Source organism: Passer domesticus, chromosome 23 (assembly GCF_036417665.1).
Source record: "Passer domesticus isolate bPasDom1 chromosome 23, bPasDom1.hap1, whole genome shotgun sequence".
Lineage (NCBI taxonomy): Eukaryota > Metazoa > Chordata > Aves > Passeriformes > Passeridae > Passer > Passer domesticus.
Window position 1 is genome coordinate 991,837 of NC_087496.1, and position 13,727 is coordinate 1,005,563.

Sequence of the window (13,727 nt, forward strand, 5' to 3'; positions counted from 1 at the left end):
ATTTGTTAGAAGTGACAGTAACTTCTGCAGGTGCCACATGCATCCAAAGGAACAGCCTAGAACTGCACCTCATCTCCCAAATCAGAAAACATAGACATCTGCACTAGATAATGTCACAGCATCATATTCCCACCAGTATTTATTGAGTGGCTGTCTTTCATAAAATAACATTTTAACTGGAAAAGGACCATGAAGATGAGAAAAAGTGAAAGGTGAAATGAAGATATGAGAAGCAAAAATTAATACCAGCTCTCAAAACTGCTCTGTTTCCATAGAGAAAGTCTTTTTTTTCTATGCACAAAACCAATCCCAGAAGCACTGAGATCACAGGAATGCCAAAAATGCAGAAGGAGATATTTTGGTTCTTCCCTCACTTCTATTCTCATTTCTTACACCTCTTTGCTTTGTCCTCCTCCTACTGCCTATAGTCCCCTCTAGCCCACCACATATGCCACACTATGAACACTTTAAAAAAAAGGACCATCTCTGTGAAAGATGATCAGGAATAAAACAAAATTTGGTATAAATAGACACAAGTCACTCCACTATGTTCAGCTTCCAAATCTGTTGTTTGCAATCGGTTTTTAAGAGCCATGGAGAAATGACAAGCACCCACTCACCATTTTCTTCCACTTCATTCTACGGTTCTGGTACCACGTCTTCACCTGGAGCTGAGTCAGCCCCAAGGACTGGGCTAAGTCAAGCCTGGGAGACAAACCAGACAACAAAATGAGTTTACTGAAGCCAAGAGGAGCTCAGGTGCCCAGTCTAGGCAGTGCAACACTGTTAGAGCATTCAGCAGTGTCTCTCTGATCAGTTGTCTCGAGAATAGTCACACAAAAGTGGTAAAACCCATGGATTTAGGATGCAAAGACAGATGGTCCTATGGAAGATGCAGGTGTTTGCAAGCTCTTTTTTCTAGACATGGCAGGGTTTGTCTGCCCTCTTTGAGACATGAACCTGCTGCACTCCAGCTGCTGATGCTCCATGCTTGTCCATGAATTAGGAGCTACTGGTACATCACATCCCTGAAAAACAGGTCTGAAGCAAACAGGTTGGAACTGACACACAGCATCAGCAACTCTTTGTATCATATTTCTTCTTCACTGCCTTCAGAATGGGGATCATGGTACTTGCCCATTTCTCATGGAGTAGTAGTACATCTAAATCTATCAATTTCATATACATTCTACTATTTAGGCAATTTAAGCTTCTAAGTGAATTTGGTTTTTGTATGTTTAGCTGCAGGGTATATGTGGCAGACAGCCCATAATCCTGATTCATCCTTCACAAATCTCCAACCCATGCAAGTTTGTGTGAACCCACTAATTATTTCTGTATTAAAGCCCAGGATATTAAGGAAATGTGGCTCAGAGTAGCTCCTGATCCTTCCCCACAGGTGATAGCACCATGCATCTGGTGGTTTTGTAATGGAGCTGCACAAGGGATGGAGTTGGAAATCCTCAGCCACACCAGGAAAGTGCCCCTCAGAGTCATCCAAGTCCTGCAGGTGGAACAGGTCCAACTCAGAGCCATATTCCACAGTATTCTGCATTCTGTGACTTTTTGGCAAATATCTCCTTGCCTTTGGATGGGCAATCACATTTGTCAAGGGCAAGTTTTTCATAATACAACCTTTATTACAGCTGGGCTCCTTGGGCAACCAGATTTACATTTGTAAACACCCACATACCCCACACCAGCTCTCTGTGCTCCACCTCACATTCAAGGATTCATGCTTCTCCCCTACTCCAGATTCACTCTGGACCTGCAGGCTTGTTCTGCCACTACATCACATCTGAAGCCATTGATCTAAAACACCATTACAGTTAAGAGTAGCACATGTCAGAGTCATTACCCTGATGTACTGCCCTCCTTCACTATGGATAAACCAGGGGTTTCAGGTGTCCTCCCAGGGCTACAATCTCCTATCCAGGCCAAAAGCTGCAGAAGTGAACACAGATCACAGTTCATTGCTTTGCCACAGTTCCAGCCATGAGTTGACAGAGAGAAGCTTGGCTTAGCCAACCCTTCATGCCTTAGTGCTCATGTCTGGTAACACCTGGATTACTTGCAACCAGCTGCCATCTCTTGCCACATACCTCAGTGCAACCAGCACTGCCTGGAAACCCAAGGAAACAAACACAGGGGAAGTGGTACATGGGCAGAAATTGCTCATCGGCCTCAATGAAGCCAAGGAACAGTCATATGAGACTATTAATTATCAGCCTTGAGTGCTTCAGCAAAGTGTCAACCATCTGGTGATGTGAAGCTGTGAGGAGTCAGTGCAGGCATAGCAGGAACTCTGAAACTCCATGAGGCAGGTTGGCTACAGCCAGGAATTTTCATCTTGCAGCAATTTGGTGACAGGGAGTAGGAGCAGAAAATGCCATCTTCAGAATCAATTTAAATATTGGGACACTGCCCTCTGTGGAGTTAAGGGACTGATACCTTCCAAACCTTCTCCAGGTTTACAAACTTCCTAGGAATTTGATGGGTAATTTTTCCATAATTTAAATTTCCAGAGAAGGATTCAAAGCCCTTAAAAGAGCTAAAATCTCTCTTAGTTTGGTTTGCCCATGTGGTACCAAGCAGTGCCTAAGAACTTGCCTGTGCCTTTGGAAGGCACTTTTCAACTCCAAGTTTATGAACAGGCCACCACCTTCCCACTGAATTGCTGCCCAAGGTACGGGATAAAAGCCAGCTCAGGAGCAGCTGAAGATAGCATGAACACACAGCCATGAACCAGCGATCCCAGGGAGAGACAGGCTCCATTGTTTTTCTAGTGTGCAGCAGGAGTCGGAAAGGCAGAGATCCTTCTTCTCTGAGGAGATCTCTGAGACTGGAGAACTGCTCCCAACCATGTGTATCATCACCTGAAATTCCCACTGATATGATCTATTTGTGTCACCTTTGATCCCAGGAAAAGTAGCCTGGAATTTGAATTAGGTTACCTGCCATGGCCACACCAATGGCAGAGGCAACTCGGTAGAGCCAGAAGCAGCACCCTCAGCCAGAGAATGTTCAGTGTGGAAGAGGTGAGCAGGGCTGGATCATCCCTTTTGCTCCTCCCTATTCCTGGTGTGAGCAAGCAACCTACCTGTCAGGGGTGGAGAGGTACTTCTGCTTCTGGAATTTCTTCTCCAGGCCCATGAGCTGGATCTCGGTGAAGATGGTCCTACTTCGGCGCGGCTTCTTCGAGCGTGGTGGGGGCTGCTCTGCCTCCGACTCGCTGCTGCCCTGGGCCTCGCTGGGGGGAACCTCTGTGCCCACGGCCCCCGCGCAGGGCTGGGCTGGCAGCACCCGGGAGCTGCCGGCGGCTGGGAGCAGCTGGGGCAGCACGGGCGGCTGCCGCGTGAGGACGGAGATGAGGGGATACGCCCGGAGAGAGGGGGAGCCTGGCAGGGAGGAAGCACAGGCAGGTGAAAGTCAGATCAGTGCTGATGGATCTGAGCAATGGGAGCGCAGGGGAGAGGAGGGAGGCAAGAAGGGCTCTCCTGGCTCTGCCATTTGCTTGTTAAAAAACAAGCAAGAATATGCCCCTCATTGGACCTGTTCCTTCTCACAAACTGCACAGCTTTTCTTGGGCTGGGAAACCCTAACACTAAACCTAACCCTAACCATAACCCTAACCCAAACCCTAACTCTAAACCCTAACCCTAACCCTAACCCTAACCCCAACCCTAAACCCTAACCCTAACCCCAACCCTAACCCTAACCCCAACCCTAACCCCAACCCTAACCCTAACCCTAACCCTAACCCTAACCCTAACCCTAACCCTAACCCTAACCCTAGGACTGGGGAAAGGAAGGACTGCCTTTCCACTCCTTTTTTGGGAGATATTATAACCACTGAAATCATCTGCCTAATTATTGCAAGAGATTAAACTCCAAGCAAAGGATGAAATATATCCCCAGTCTGTTCCCAACTTTGTTTCCCTGAGGAAACTAGGACAGGGTTCACCTGAGACAGTCCCCGTCCCCTTGCAGGTAACAGACAACCGAGTCCGGTTCACAGCACATTCCATCCCCTAATAGGCAACTGCATCAGAACTACTCTCACCCTCCATTGCCCACACTGATCCCACTGACCATGCAGGAAGATGAGGATGAATACATCCCAAGAGTTCTTCACTGACTAAACTCTGCATCTTACACCACTCAGCTGATACCAGCCCTAAAAACAAACCAGTTCTGCTCCAATCTTTTCATATCAAAGCTGTTCTGGGATGAGAAATCCAAACATTCCCAAACACTAGAGGAAGTTCTCATCCACATCAGGCTTTCTGATTTACAGCTATAGCAAATTCCTGCTTAGCCTTAGCCCCAAGAAACTGATTGTTCCTTTAAAGTTTGGGCAGGGAAATTGAGTTACATAGGGGAAACGTAAACTTACTGTAAGATATACAGCCTGCAGAGTCTTGGGCAACTCACTTTCTTGCTCTGTACCTCATTTTACCTCATTTGAAAGATGGAAATAATCCTCCTTACCTACATCACTGGTGGTAAAACATGGATTAAAATTTAATGTGCACAAAATATTCGGAGATCTTTAGATAAATGGGACTGTGGAAAGGAACGTATTACACCAGCAGGCCTGATTGTGAAACCCTTCACATGAATCACCACTAATGAAAATAACAATCTCTAGACCTCAAATACTGTGTTGGGGTGAGTAACTCCACACCATGGAAGAAAGGAGTTCCCAGCCTGGCCTGCTGATGACCTGTATTCCTCAGCCCTCTCCCCAGGTTGTGATCACAGGAACCAGGTCCTAGGTGAGCTGGGTACATCAGAACTTCACAAAGTTCCATCACAAAGAATGATCAACAAAGAATAGGTTGTTGATCATTGCTTCTCTCCTCAACCACAGCAAGTTGTGCAAAATCCAGTCACTTACAAAGCAAGCTGGAGAAACTATTGTCAAAACCCTAAATAGCTGTGACTACAGACTGGGGTTTAGGCAGATTAGGGCTTCAGTTTTGCTTTCTCCTCCACACCTCTGCAACACTAAAAATCAAAGTATTTCCATTAAATGTAAAGCTTTCCGCTTAAACCACCAAGGAAGCATTTGAGAGATGAGATCAGAATTGCCAAGCCAACCTTTAGCTTGTGTCAAGCCTTATCTACCTTTTCTTTCTGGGTATTTTTTCCAGCTGAAGACTGTGCTGATCTACAGCACCACTAAGTAACCTGTTGGAAATGTTGCCTTGATTTACAACTTCAGTGGCTGTTCAAAGATCATAAATTAGGACAGAGTGTGCTGTCCTTTGCTTTACACCACTGTCCTTTACTTTACACCTCTGTCCTTTGCTTTTCACACTAAATCTATGCTGGTATTTATGCCCCTTCTGACACCACCCAGCTAGACAGAAGGTAAAGCAGATGCTGCTCCCATAGCCTATGTCCTCCTTGTCAACCCATCACTGTTCATTTCTGACAGTGGGATAACAAAAAACCTGCTGGCCCACCCATACAACAGATGATTTCTTCTCTTTCAGCCAAATTTGCCCAAAAATTGGGCTAATTTCCAATAGTCATCCCCTCTTGTCCCCTCAAAGGGTCTCTCAATTTCTAGAGTCCTATGAAGCCATTGGAGGTGGCCTCAATGTTTCATTGACTATGAAGCCTATGAAACATTGAGGCCACCTCCACCATAAGAGGTGTTCCTGGGTGTGCCATGAGATTCATGAGGACATTGTGTGTTGATGTCTTCATTTGCAGCAGTCCTGGGACTCAGCCCCAGGACACAATTGCTCTTGGTCACTCAGGTTTCAACAGACTTCTTGGATCCCAGTTCTATCCTGCCCATCACAGAGCTCCTGCTCCTCTACAGGTTCATCCTTCAAACCTTATCCCACAGCCCATTCCTGTTCTCACTGATAGGTAGCTTTTGGCAGCAGATCACTGATGAATCAATACTTTTGTACCTCCATACATTTCCAGCAGGGCTCTCCATAGAGCACAAAATTACTCATTAATAATAAATCACCAGAGCTCAGAATCCCCTGCAAGGCTCCAAGTGACTGACACCTCTGGATTAAAGGATTTTTACAAGAAACTCTCTTCAAGGGAGGTCAGCAAAGTTATATGATATCAGAGTAACCAGGGATATTTTATTTTCTGTATGGCATGTTGGCAGCACGTGGGAGTGCTTGAAGGAGGGGAGGATCGTTACAATCGTCCCAGAGCATAAGATCTGCCTTCATCAAACAGAGAAAAGTCTCTTCAGGTTATTTTTCCAATACTCAGGTAAGATTAGGATTACAAGAACTGCTTTTCAAGATCAGCAGCAACGCCTTGGCTATTTTTGCAGGGTACAACAGTGGTTATTAGAGAAGCAGATGACACTGGAGTTGTTTGGGTCTGGGTTTTCAAGTGCTGAGCACCTGAATGAGGGGATACGTTTTCCAAAATTCTTAGCAGCTAGCAGCTGTGCCCTGGTCAAACAGTTAGAAAAGCTCAGCACATGCTTATTTTTGGAGCCCACGTCAGGACACAAATTTATTTACAGCCCTTCTGAAACTGCGATGCTGCTTCTGCGCAAGTCATGGTTTACAACTGCCAAGCTGATTCGAGTTCCAGGTGCTGAACAGATTTGTGAGGCTGCTGACACTAAATGTCGTGTATTTGTTTATCATTTGTGCTTGTAAGAGTAACCTTTGCTTATGGTTTGACACCAACAGTTGTGACAGTGCTTTTAGAAACCACCATAAATAATGAAAGCATCATGATCAGCCCAGCTTTTACAAGGCTGCTCAGCTTTGTGCCCTCAGCCTGGTGAGGACACAGGATGGATGTGGCAGAGTAGGAAATAAGGATGGCATCTAGAAAAGACATGGGCCTCAAGGCTGCAGATATTTTTTGGGAGACAGCTACAGGTCAGAAAGGGGCAATGCTTTAGCAGCCTCTTGCACGTAGAGCAAACCAGAAATAACTGACCTCTATATTGCACGAGGCAGCTTTCAGTTCCCAAAGAAAAAAAGCCCAAGTTCAGTGTCCTGCTCTGGATCTAGCTATCCCAAAGTTCAAAGCAGCTGAAGGCGAGCCAGCCCACAGTCTCTAGGTACACTGTTAACATGACTCCCCTTAAACCATCTGTATACTTCTCACCCTGATGAAGCCTTGCCTTCCAAACGCCACGAAATCTGAGGCAAGATCTAAACTTCACATCCCCCAGAGTTCAAAGGTACTTCTAGACTGACACGGTATTGTAAGAATGGAATAATTTCCTAATCTTCAACAAATTAAATGCTGGCAGGCAGCTCTTGTCTGCTCAGCACTGTTGTGACACGCTCTGTCTCCCGAACTGGGATGAATGGGAGTGAAGAGCTCTTTCTTTCGATACCTGCCTTTCACAATGGTTCCACTGAACACGTTCTCACCTGCACTGTTGCGTGAGCACTTTTTCTGACCCACTGCTCTTTTGTACATGAAAACCCAAAAGTTGCCCACATAAACTAGAAAATGAGAAATTTGTTAGCCTAGAAACACACCTAAGGCATTTTACTATTTCCATCTAAAACTGTCAAGAGGTCCCACACTCCAGTGGTAAAGCCACCAGTGGTTTAGGACTCAGGAGATCTCACTGCTCTTCACAGGGACAATGGTGTCTTACTACGTAGTTTTTTATAGAAAAGTCCCAGTTTTATCTAGTACAATAATCTTAATCACCCCAAAGCCTAAGGTATTCTTGGGCACACTCTGCTGCTGAATACTTCTCAAATACTTGGGAAAAAAAAGTATAATCCCATGCTTCATACCATGCACTACTGAAGGAGCACTGCCTAAACAACAGATTTTTCCTGTAGTTCTTTTTTAAGGATTTGAATAATCTCAGTTTCAAGCAGCAAGAACGCTCTTATTTCTGTCCACCCCACAAAGCAAATATCTGGCCTCTCTTGCTAAAACTAACCAAGGGCTAAAAATAAAAAAGACATTGGATCTGCAGAGCATTTTTTATGATCTGAAAACATTTTGCTTCACTATTTAAATCTGCGTTGGCAGCCACTGTACAGTGAATAACAGATCTGTAGTAAGCACTGCCCACATCACCTTGGCATGAATTGGCATACTCAAGCCACACACAGGATAACCCTGGACTCCTGTTTACTAATTATATGTCAGATATTTCTGAAAAAAAACCTATCATGGTTTGATGTATCCAAAGATTTTTTTTTCAGCAGCAACAAGAAGATGTTACATCAAGAAGACCAACCTGAAGTCATCTCCACTCACCTTCTGGGATGTTTCTAATAAACTTCTTTTAAACTTCTTCTGACCACTACCTAAGACACAGTGGATACATTACCACTGCACCAGATCACCTTGCAGAAGTTGTAATTAAAAATAAATACTTGAAACAAGTCTTTTCCCCTTATTTACCCCTGCTTCCCGGCTTAATTTCAACTCCAGCAGACACAGAATAGAGGGAAGAGAAAACGGAAAGCACTAATTAGTTGCACGGTTTGACTGCCGGCAACGGAAGAACAGTTTTCCTCCCAGGCAAACTCAGTTTCCAAATGTTGTTTTGGAAAGCAAGAAAGAAAAAGGAAGGAAAGATTTATGGATCAGCTCCTCTTGGCATGTCAGCCCTGCTCAGAGGCAGAAAGAATCTCACTCAGAATGGGCTGCGGCAAAAGGTAAATAATAAAAGAAAATGAATTTACGACTCAGGAAGGTCTATAAATCTCTCATCTCCTGAGTGTCAAAACAAAGGGAACCAAGAAGGAGTTGAGTTCATTTAGGAAAGAACTGGATTTTGCTGAAGGAGCAGGCAGTCTCCTGACAGGAGTAAGTGATCACTGAGTGAAGTAAGGAAAAGAAAAGCACAGAAATGTTGAGAATTAGTTGAACCACACACATTTTCTTTAGTGGGGAGAGCATTACATCGACTTTTTCCACCACAGATCTCAAAAAGCAAAGATTTTCCAACAATACCAATTCCGTGGATCTTAGCTAGACTTTACCACCTCATCCAGAGCTGAGCAGGGACCTGGTACAATCCAGAAACTCAATGAGACCCAGGAGACAAGTACTTAAAGACAGCAGCCAGGTACCCAGTGTGTGCTGCAGGACACATGACACCCCCTCAGTCAGAGTGGGACTTTGCCTTATGGTTGCCAGACCTGCCAAAAGCTGACCAGAGAGAAAACCTGACCCTTGAACAAGGGCTCTGTTCCTTGCTGAGCTTCCTCAAGCAGCACATGGACCTGCAGCACCTTTCTTGTCCATTAGCAGCTCCACAGGGGGCAGGAAAGCAATTCTTGCATTCAGGTTAGACCTTTTTTCATCTGTTTTTGACAACATCAAATTTAAACCCTCTCTGCTCCCTCTATACCAGGCTTAGGCACTGAGAAGTTTCCCAGACATGGGAGACTCTTTCTTATTAACTATTAGAAGGCATCAGGTTCTTCCCAAGACCAATGCTGTGCTCCACCAAGCACCCTGATACAAACATAAAGGCAAGAGGAAAGGAAAGAACAGTGAAAGGCTGTGCATATACCAGAACTTCTCTCAGGAACAAGTGCTTAGGAGAGGGTTGAGGGGAATTTCCAGGTCTCTCAGACTTCCTTGATCCAGCCATTTCCAAGGTGCCTGGCCCACTGAGCACTGTCATGAACACTTGAATCCCAAGTTTAAAAAATGACCTGGGTGATGTTTCTGCTATGCAGCATGGTGGGAACAGATCCCTCCGCTATCTCCAGAATGGGAAGCAGCAGAGCTGTGCCAGGACATGGCTGCTCCTGAGCCAATTATGGCCTGGGCAGAGGTGGGCTAATGAGGTTGCGATCACAGTGCTGACAGCTTGGCTCTTCCCAGCTGTGAGTCTATTTGCATGGAGCAGCCCTTGGCACACACTGGCACACATGGTCCTTCAGAGCTGGAAGTCCAGGCATGGCAACAAAGCCTCCCTAAGCTGCCCCTGAGCAAGGCAATTGAGCCTAAAGGTGGTAACTAGGTATGGAATTAGATGTTTTGAGCACCCCTCTCAAACAAAGCTTGGCCAGAAAGGTGGAGACGAATCAGAATCCCTTTTATCAACCAGTTCAGGCACTGATTCTCTTCTCATCCTTCCCAGTCTTTCTGAAAGACAACCCTCAGATACTCCTTTACATTTCCTATACTTCTCTTTGTACTGGAAGCTGCAGATAATCCTCTGAGCCCTTACAAGGGCCATAACTCAGCTCTATAAGCAGATTTTTCTGTGACTATTACATATCAATTGGGAATCCTGGAACTGGGAGTGTTTGAAAATGCTCTTTGCTGCCATTCTTCCTCTCCAGCACCTCAAAGTTCAGTGAGAAGACTTAGCCCTGTTTGGGAGAGGAAAATCATCTGTGGTTTTGGTTTCTTTTTCTACTTGCTCTGTCTTTGGATACGTGTGGAAAATGGTGGTAGCTAAGCTAGACCTAAAGTCTCTGCACAAGAGCAGAGGTGAAGGGCACTTCTGGGACATTTTCAGAGCTTCCAAAAATAGTCTCAAGACTCAGCCAAAATGCACAGAGACAAAGTTTCCATAGGAATTGTGTCACGGAAGCTACAGGAAGGCAGAGCAATCAACCCTAAAATCTTAAGTGCAGAGTTGGAACAGACACTGATGATGAACAGACACTGCTGATACTCTAAAATAGTACCAGTGAGGTTCCTTGGAGTAAAGTTTTAACTGCTCCTCAACCAAAGACTGCAGGTACATTAACACCAGATTCTTCTGCCACTTCAATGAACCCTATTAATCTGACAAGGACCAAGAGTCTTGCAAACATTAAATACAACTCAGCAACACAGCAAAAAGTGTAGCAAATGGCTTCTCTTCATTGTGGAAAAATCCAGGCCTAACTGATGTCCATGGCAAAATACCATCAGCTTCAGTGGATCCAGGATTTCACCTGCATGTGCCCACAGAAAGAAAACAGAAGACAAAACAAAACAAAGAAAATCAGTGCAGCTAATTTTAGCACAGGTAAAATGATCTTTTTTTTAGGCATTCTGACTGAAAGCCAGTTCTTCAGGAGTCTACACCTCTGTATGAGCCAAGTGAGAATGGCAGAAAAAATGGGCATCTAATCAAATGTTAATTTTTGACCTCAGATTTTCAGGTGGGAGAAAACCTGGGCTCAACCAGGAGTCGTGTTTAAACTTCCCTAAGAAAACAGTCCCTTTTCTCTGCAATCATTCTTTTTGGAGGGAGCAGGTTTTTAGCTAAATCTGTTGCAAACAAAACCACTGATGTTGGTGGAGGTTGACTTAAAAGACACTCCTCCCCAAAGCATCTCCCACTCTGCAAATTCCAGTACAACTTCCCAGGGATGACTGGAACTGGACACATCTCCAGCTTCTGCTCCCTGTGGTCTGGGACACTTGGAGCTGTGGCTGAGTTCAGCCCAATTTCAAAGCCACAGGAGAAATTTTCTTAGCTCTTGGAGCTGCAGGATCCAGATTTTCCATTATAAATCTGTCCCTATTAGCAATTTATCAACTCATTGCTGTATTTCTTCTCAATAATAACAGCAATGAATAAGTTTGAATGATGCAATGTGTGCATGCTGCAGGCATCCACAAAAACCAGAAAAATAACTAATCCTTACTGTCATTAGACATTTGATATTCATATTGTACTTTTTTTTGTGTGTTTAAGGCCCTGCACACAGTAAGCCTTGAACAGCTGAGAAGCCTGAGAGCCTCTCTGAACAAGACTTGTCTCACTCCCTGATGCCCAGGCACCTTGCCTTGGAGAGGGCTGGATGTGGGGCAGTTATCCACTGCCCCATTAAAACACAAACACAATCCATTAAAAACACAATCCAAAACTCACCTAGAGCAGCAGTGTCTCCAGGGATGCCAGATCCCTGAAGGACTGCACCAGGGATCTTCTGGCAGGGCTGGGATCACCATTCTGACAAACTGGCTTTGTTCGGGGCCATACAAGAGGGAGGAGATGGTAATGCACCTTTTGAGTCTGGAGTGGCTGTGCTGTCCTGGGGCAATCACTGGAATATCCTGGGATGACAATGCTGCCGAGTTTATTCCCAAATGCTGGAAAGACACAAGCCAGCAGCACCTGGTGCTAAAGACTGCTGCCCCTGCACAGAGCAGCCCTTCTTCCAGGCTGTCAGTCAAGCAGAGGAGCATGCCAGGACCTTGTCAGATCCTCAGTGAAGAGGAAAATTTATATATAAAGAAGATTTATTTTGTTTTAAAGAAGCATTTAAAGAATCTATTTGGCCAGCACTCAAGAAACCCTTTGTGGCAAATGTAATGGCACTGTGGCTTCATCAGCAGAGAACAGACACCACTTCTGTACTCTGAATTATTCTGCTTCACGTACTCAAATGACAACCTGCCTTTTGGATGGGGGCCCCCTTGACACAAACCTGCTCCCTCCAGCCAAACTGAGCATGGCTCAGAGAGGTCCTGCTCATTGTCTAAGGCTACACAAAAGGGTCTCTGTCTGGGATTCCTCATCTTTAGCTGATGAGCCCTTAAATCCTACTCGGTGGGAAAGGAGGTGCTCTGAACACAAGCAGATATGCCTTAATATTTATTGGATACATAGGCCCATGCCCATAGTGACTTCAAACAGCTCCCAGGGGAAGTCAGGCTTGAAAGTGAACCTCCATTCCAGACCCTTATTGCTTAGACTCGGAGGGAGTTGTAAACCCAGGCTACATCAATCCCAAAGAAATAACACCAGCATATCTCCATAAACAACAACACTGAGGCAGTGCAGGGAAGTTCTGGGACACAATCTGCCAGCTCCCCGGCCAGATCTGCACCAAGGGACACTTTGGGTCCACTAAGCCAACTTCAGCTTGAAACTCTTTTCTTTTGAACTGAGTCATGTTAAATACTTCAGTCAAGGGTTCCCTCCATCACTGAGGAGAAGGCTCAGCAGTAGAACTCATCACCCACTGACCCAGACTTCACATGTGGAGCAGCCAAAGGATGAGAGAATGGAACACCTCTAAGGGGTGAATTTACAGGAAGTTTCTGGTCTTGGCTATTGGGATTAGAGGGGGAACACATCACCAGAACTCTCAGAGTGTCTCAGCTTAAGTTGCAACAATTTACCAGTGACAGACATGACCAGACAGCATGGGACACTGGGAAAGGCCCAACTGATTCCTCTGTCCAGGTGGTGTCACTGGTCAAGGAGCCAGATTTGGACTTTGATGGTGGAACAGCTCGTCCTAGCTGAGAGGGTGGAGTTTGACAGAAAGGTAAGTCCTGTCCTGTGCTCTGTTCTGCTCCCCAGGCACCTGTCCCTGGCCACTGCCCAAGCTTTGAGTCTATATGGCCCTTGGGCCAACACATTATGGCCATTCTTACATCCTCACACATCTGACAAACGATTCTGCCCTCTCTGAGGATTTCACAGTTTCTGGCCAAGTTCAAACACACAATGCCATGGACGCATAAATCAATCAGTCCCTCACTTCCTGCTCTGTTAATTATTATCACAGCATCCATAAGCAAACACCAGCCTTGGCCAGCTGACTGGCTGTGCACACAAAAGCACTCTTCAAGTTTCTCAAGCCCACCCTTGTGTGAGCTCCAGCAGAAAGCTGGCCATAAATATCACTACCTCTTCCTGCCCCAAGGCTCTAAAACACACTGCTGAGAGTGACACATGGGAAGAAAGAGAGTGCAATTGTTTCTCAACACCAGACTGTGTAAATTTTGCCTGATGGATCTTTTGGAAAACACTTTTTCTTTCTCAGGAGAAT

General features: G+C 45.3%; 1 protein-coding gene across 1 annotated transcript in view; it reads right to left on the reverse strand.

Moving 5' to 3' along the window:
- The window catches only part of BARX2 (BARX homeobox 2), a 33,366-nt gene that overhangs the window by 1,428 nt on the left and 18,211 nt on the right, over positions 1-13,727 (reverse strand). The window contains exons 2-3 of the mRNA XM_064397648.1: positions 3,101-3,398; positions 621-705 (exon numbers count right to left, since the gene is read on the reverse strand). Of these exons, the coding sequence (XP_064253718.1) occupies positions 621-705; positions 3,101-3,398 (383 nt within the window). The remainder of the gene's footprint in view (positions 1-620; positions 706-3,100; positions 3,399-13,727) is intronic.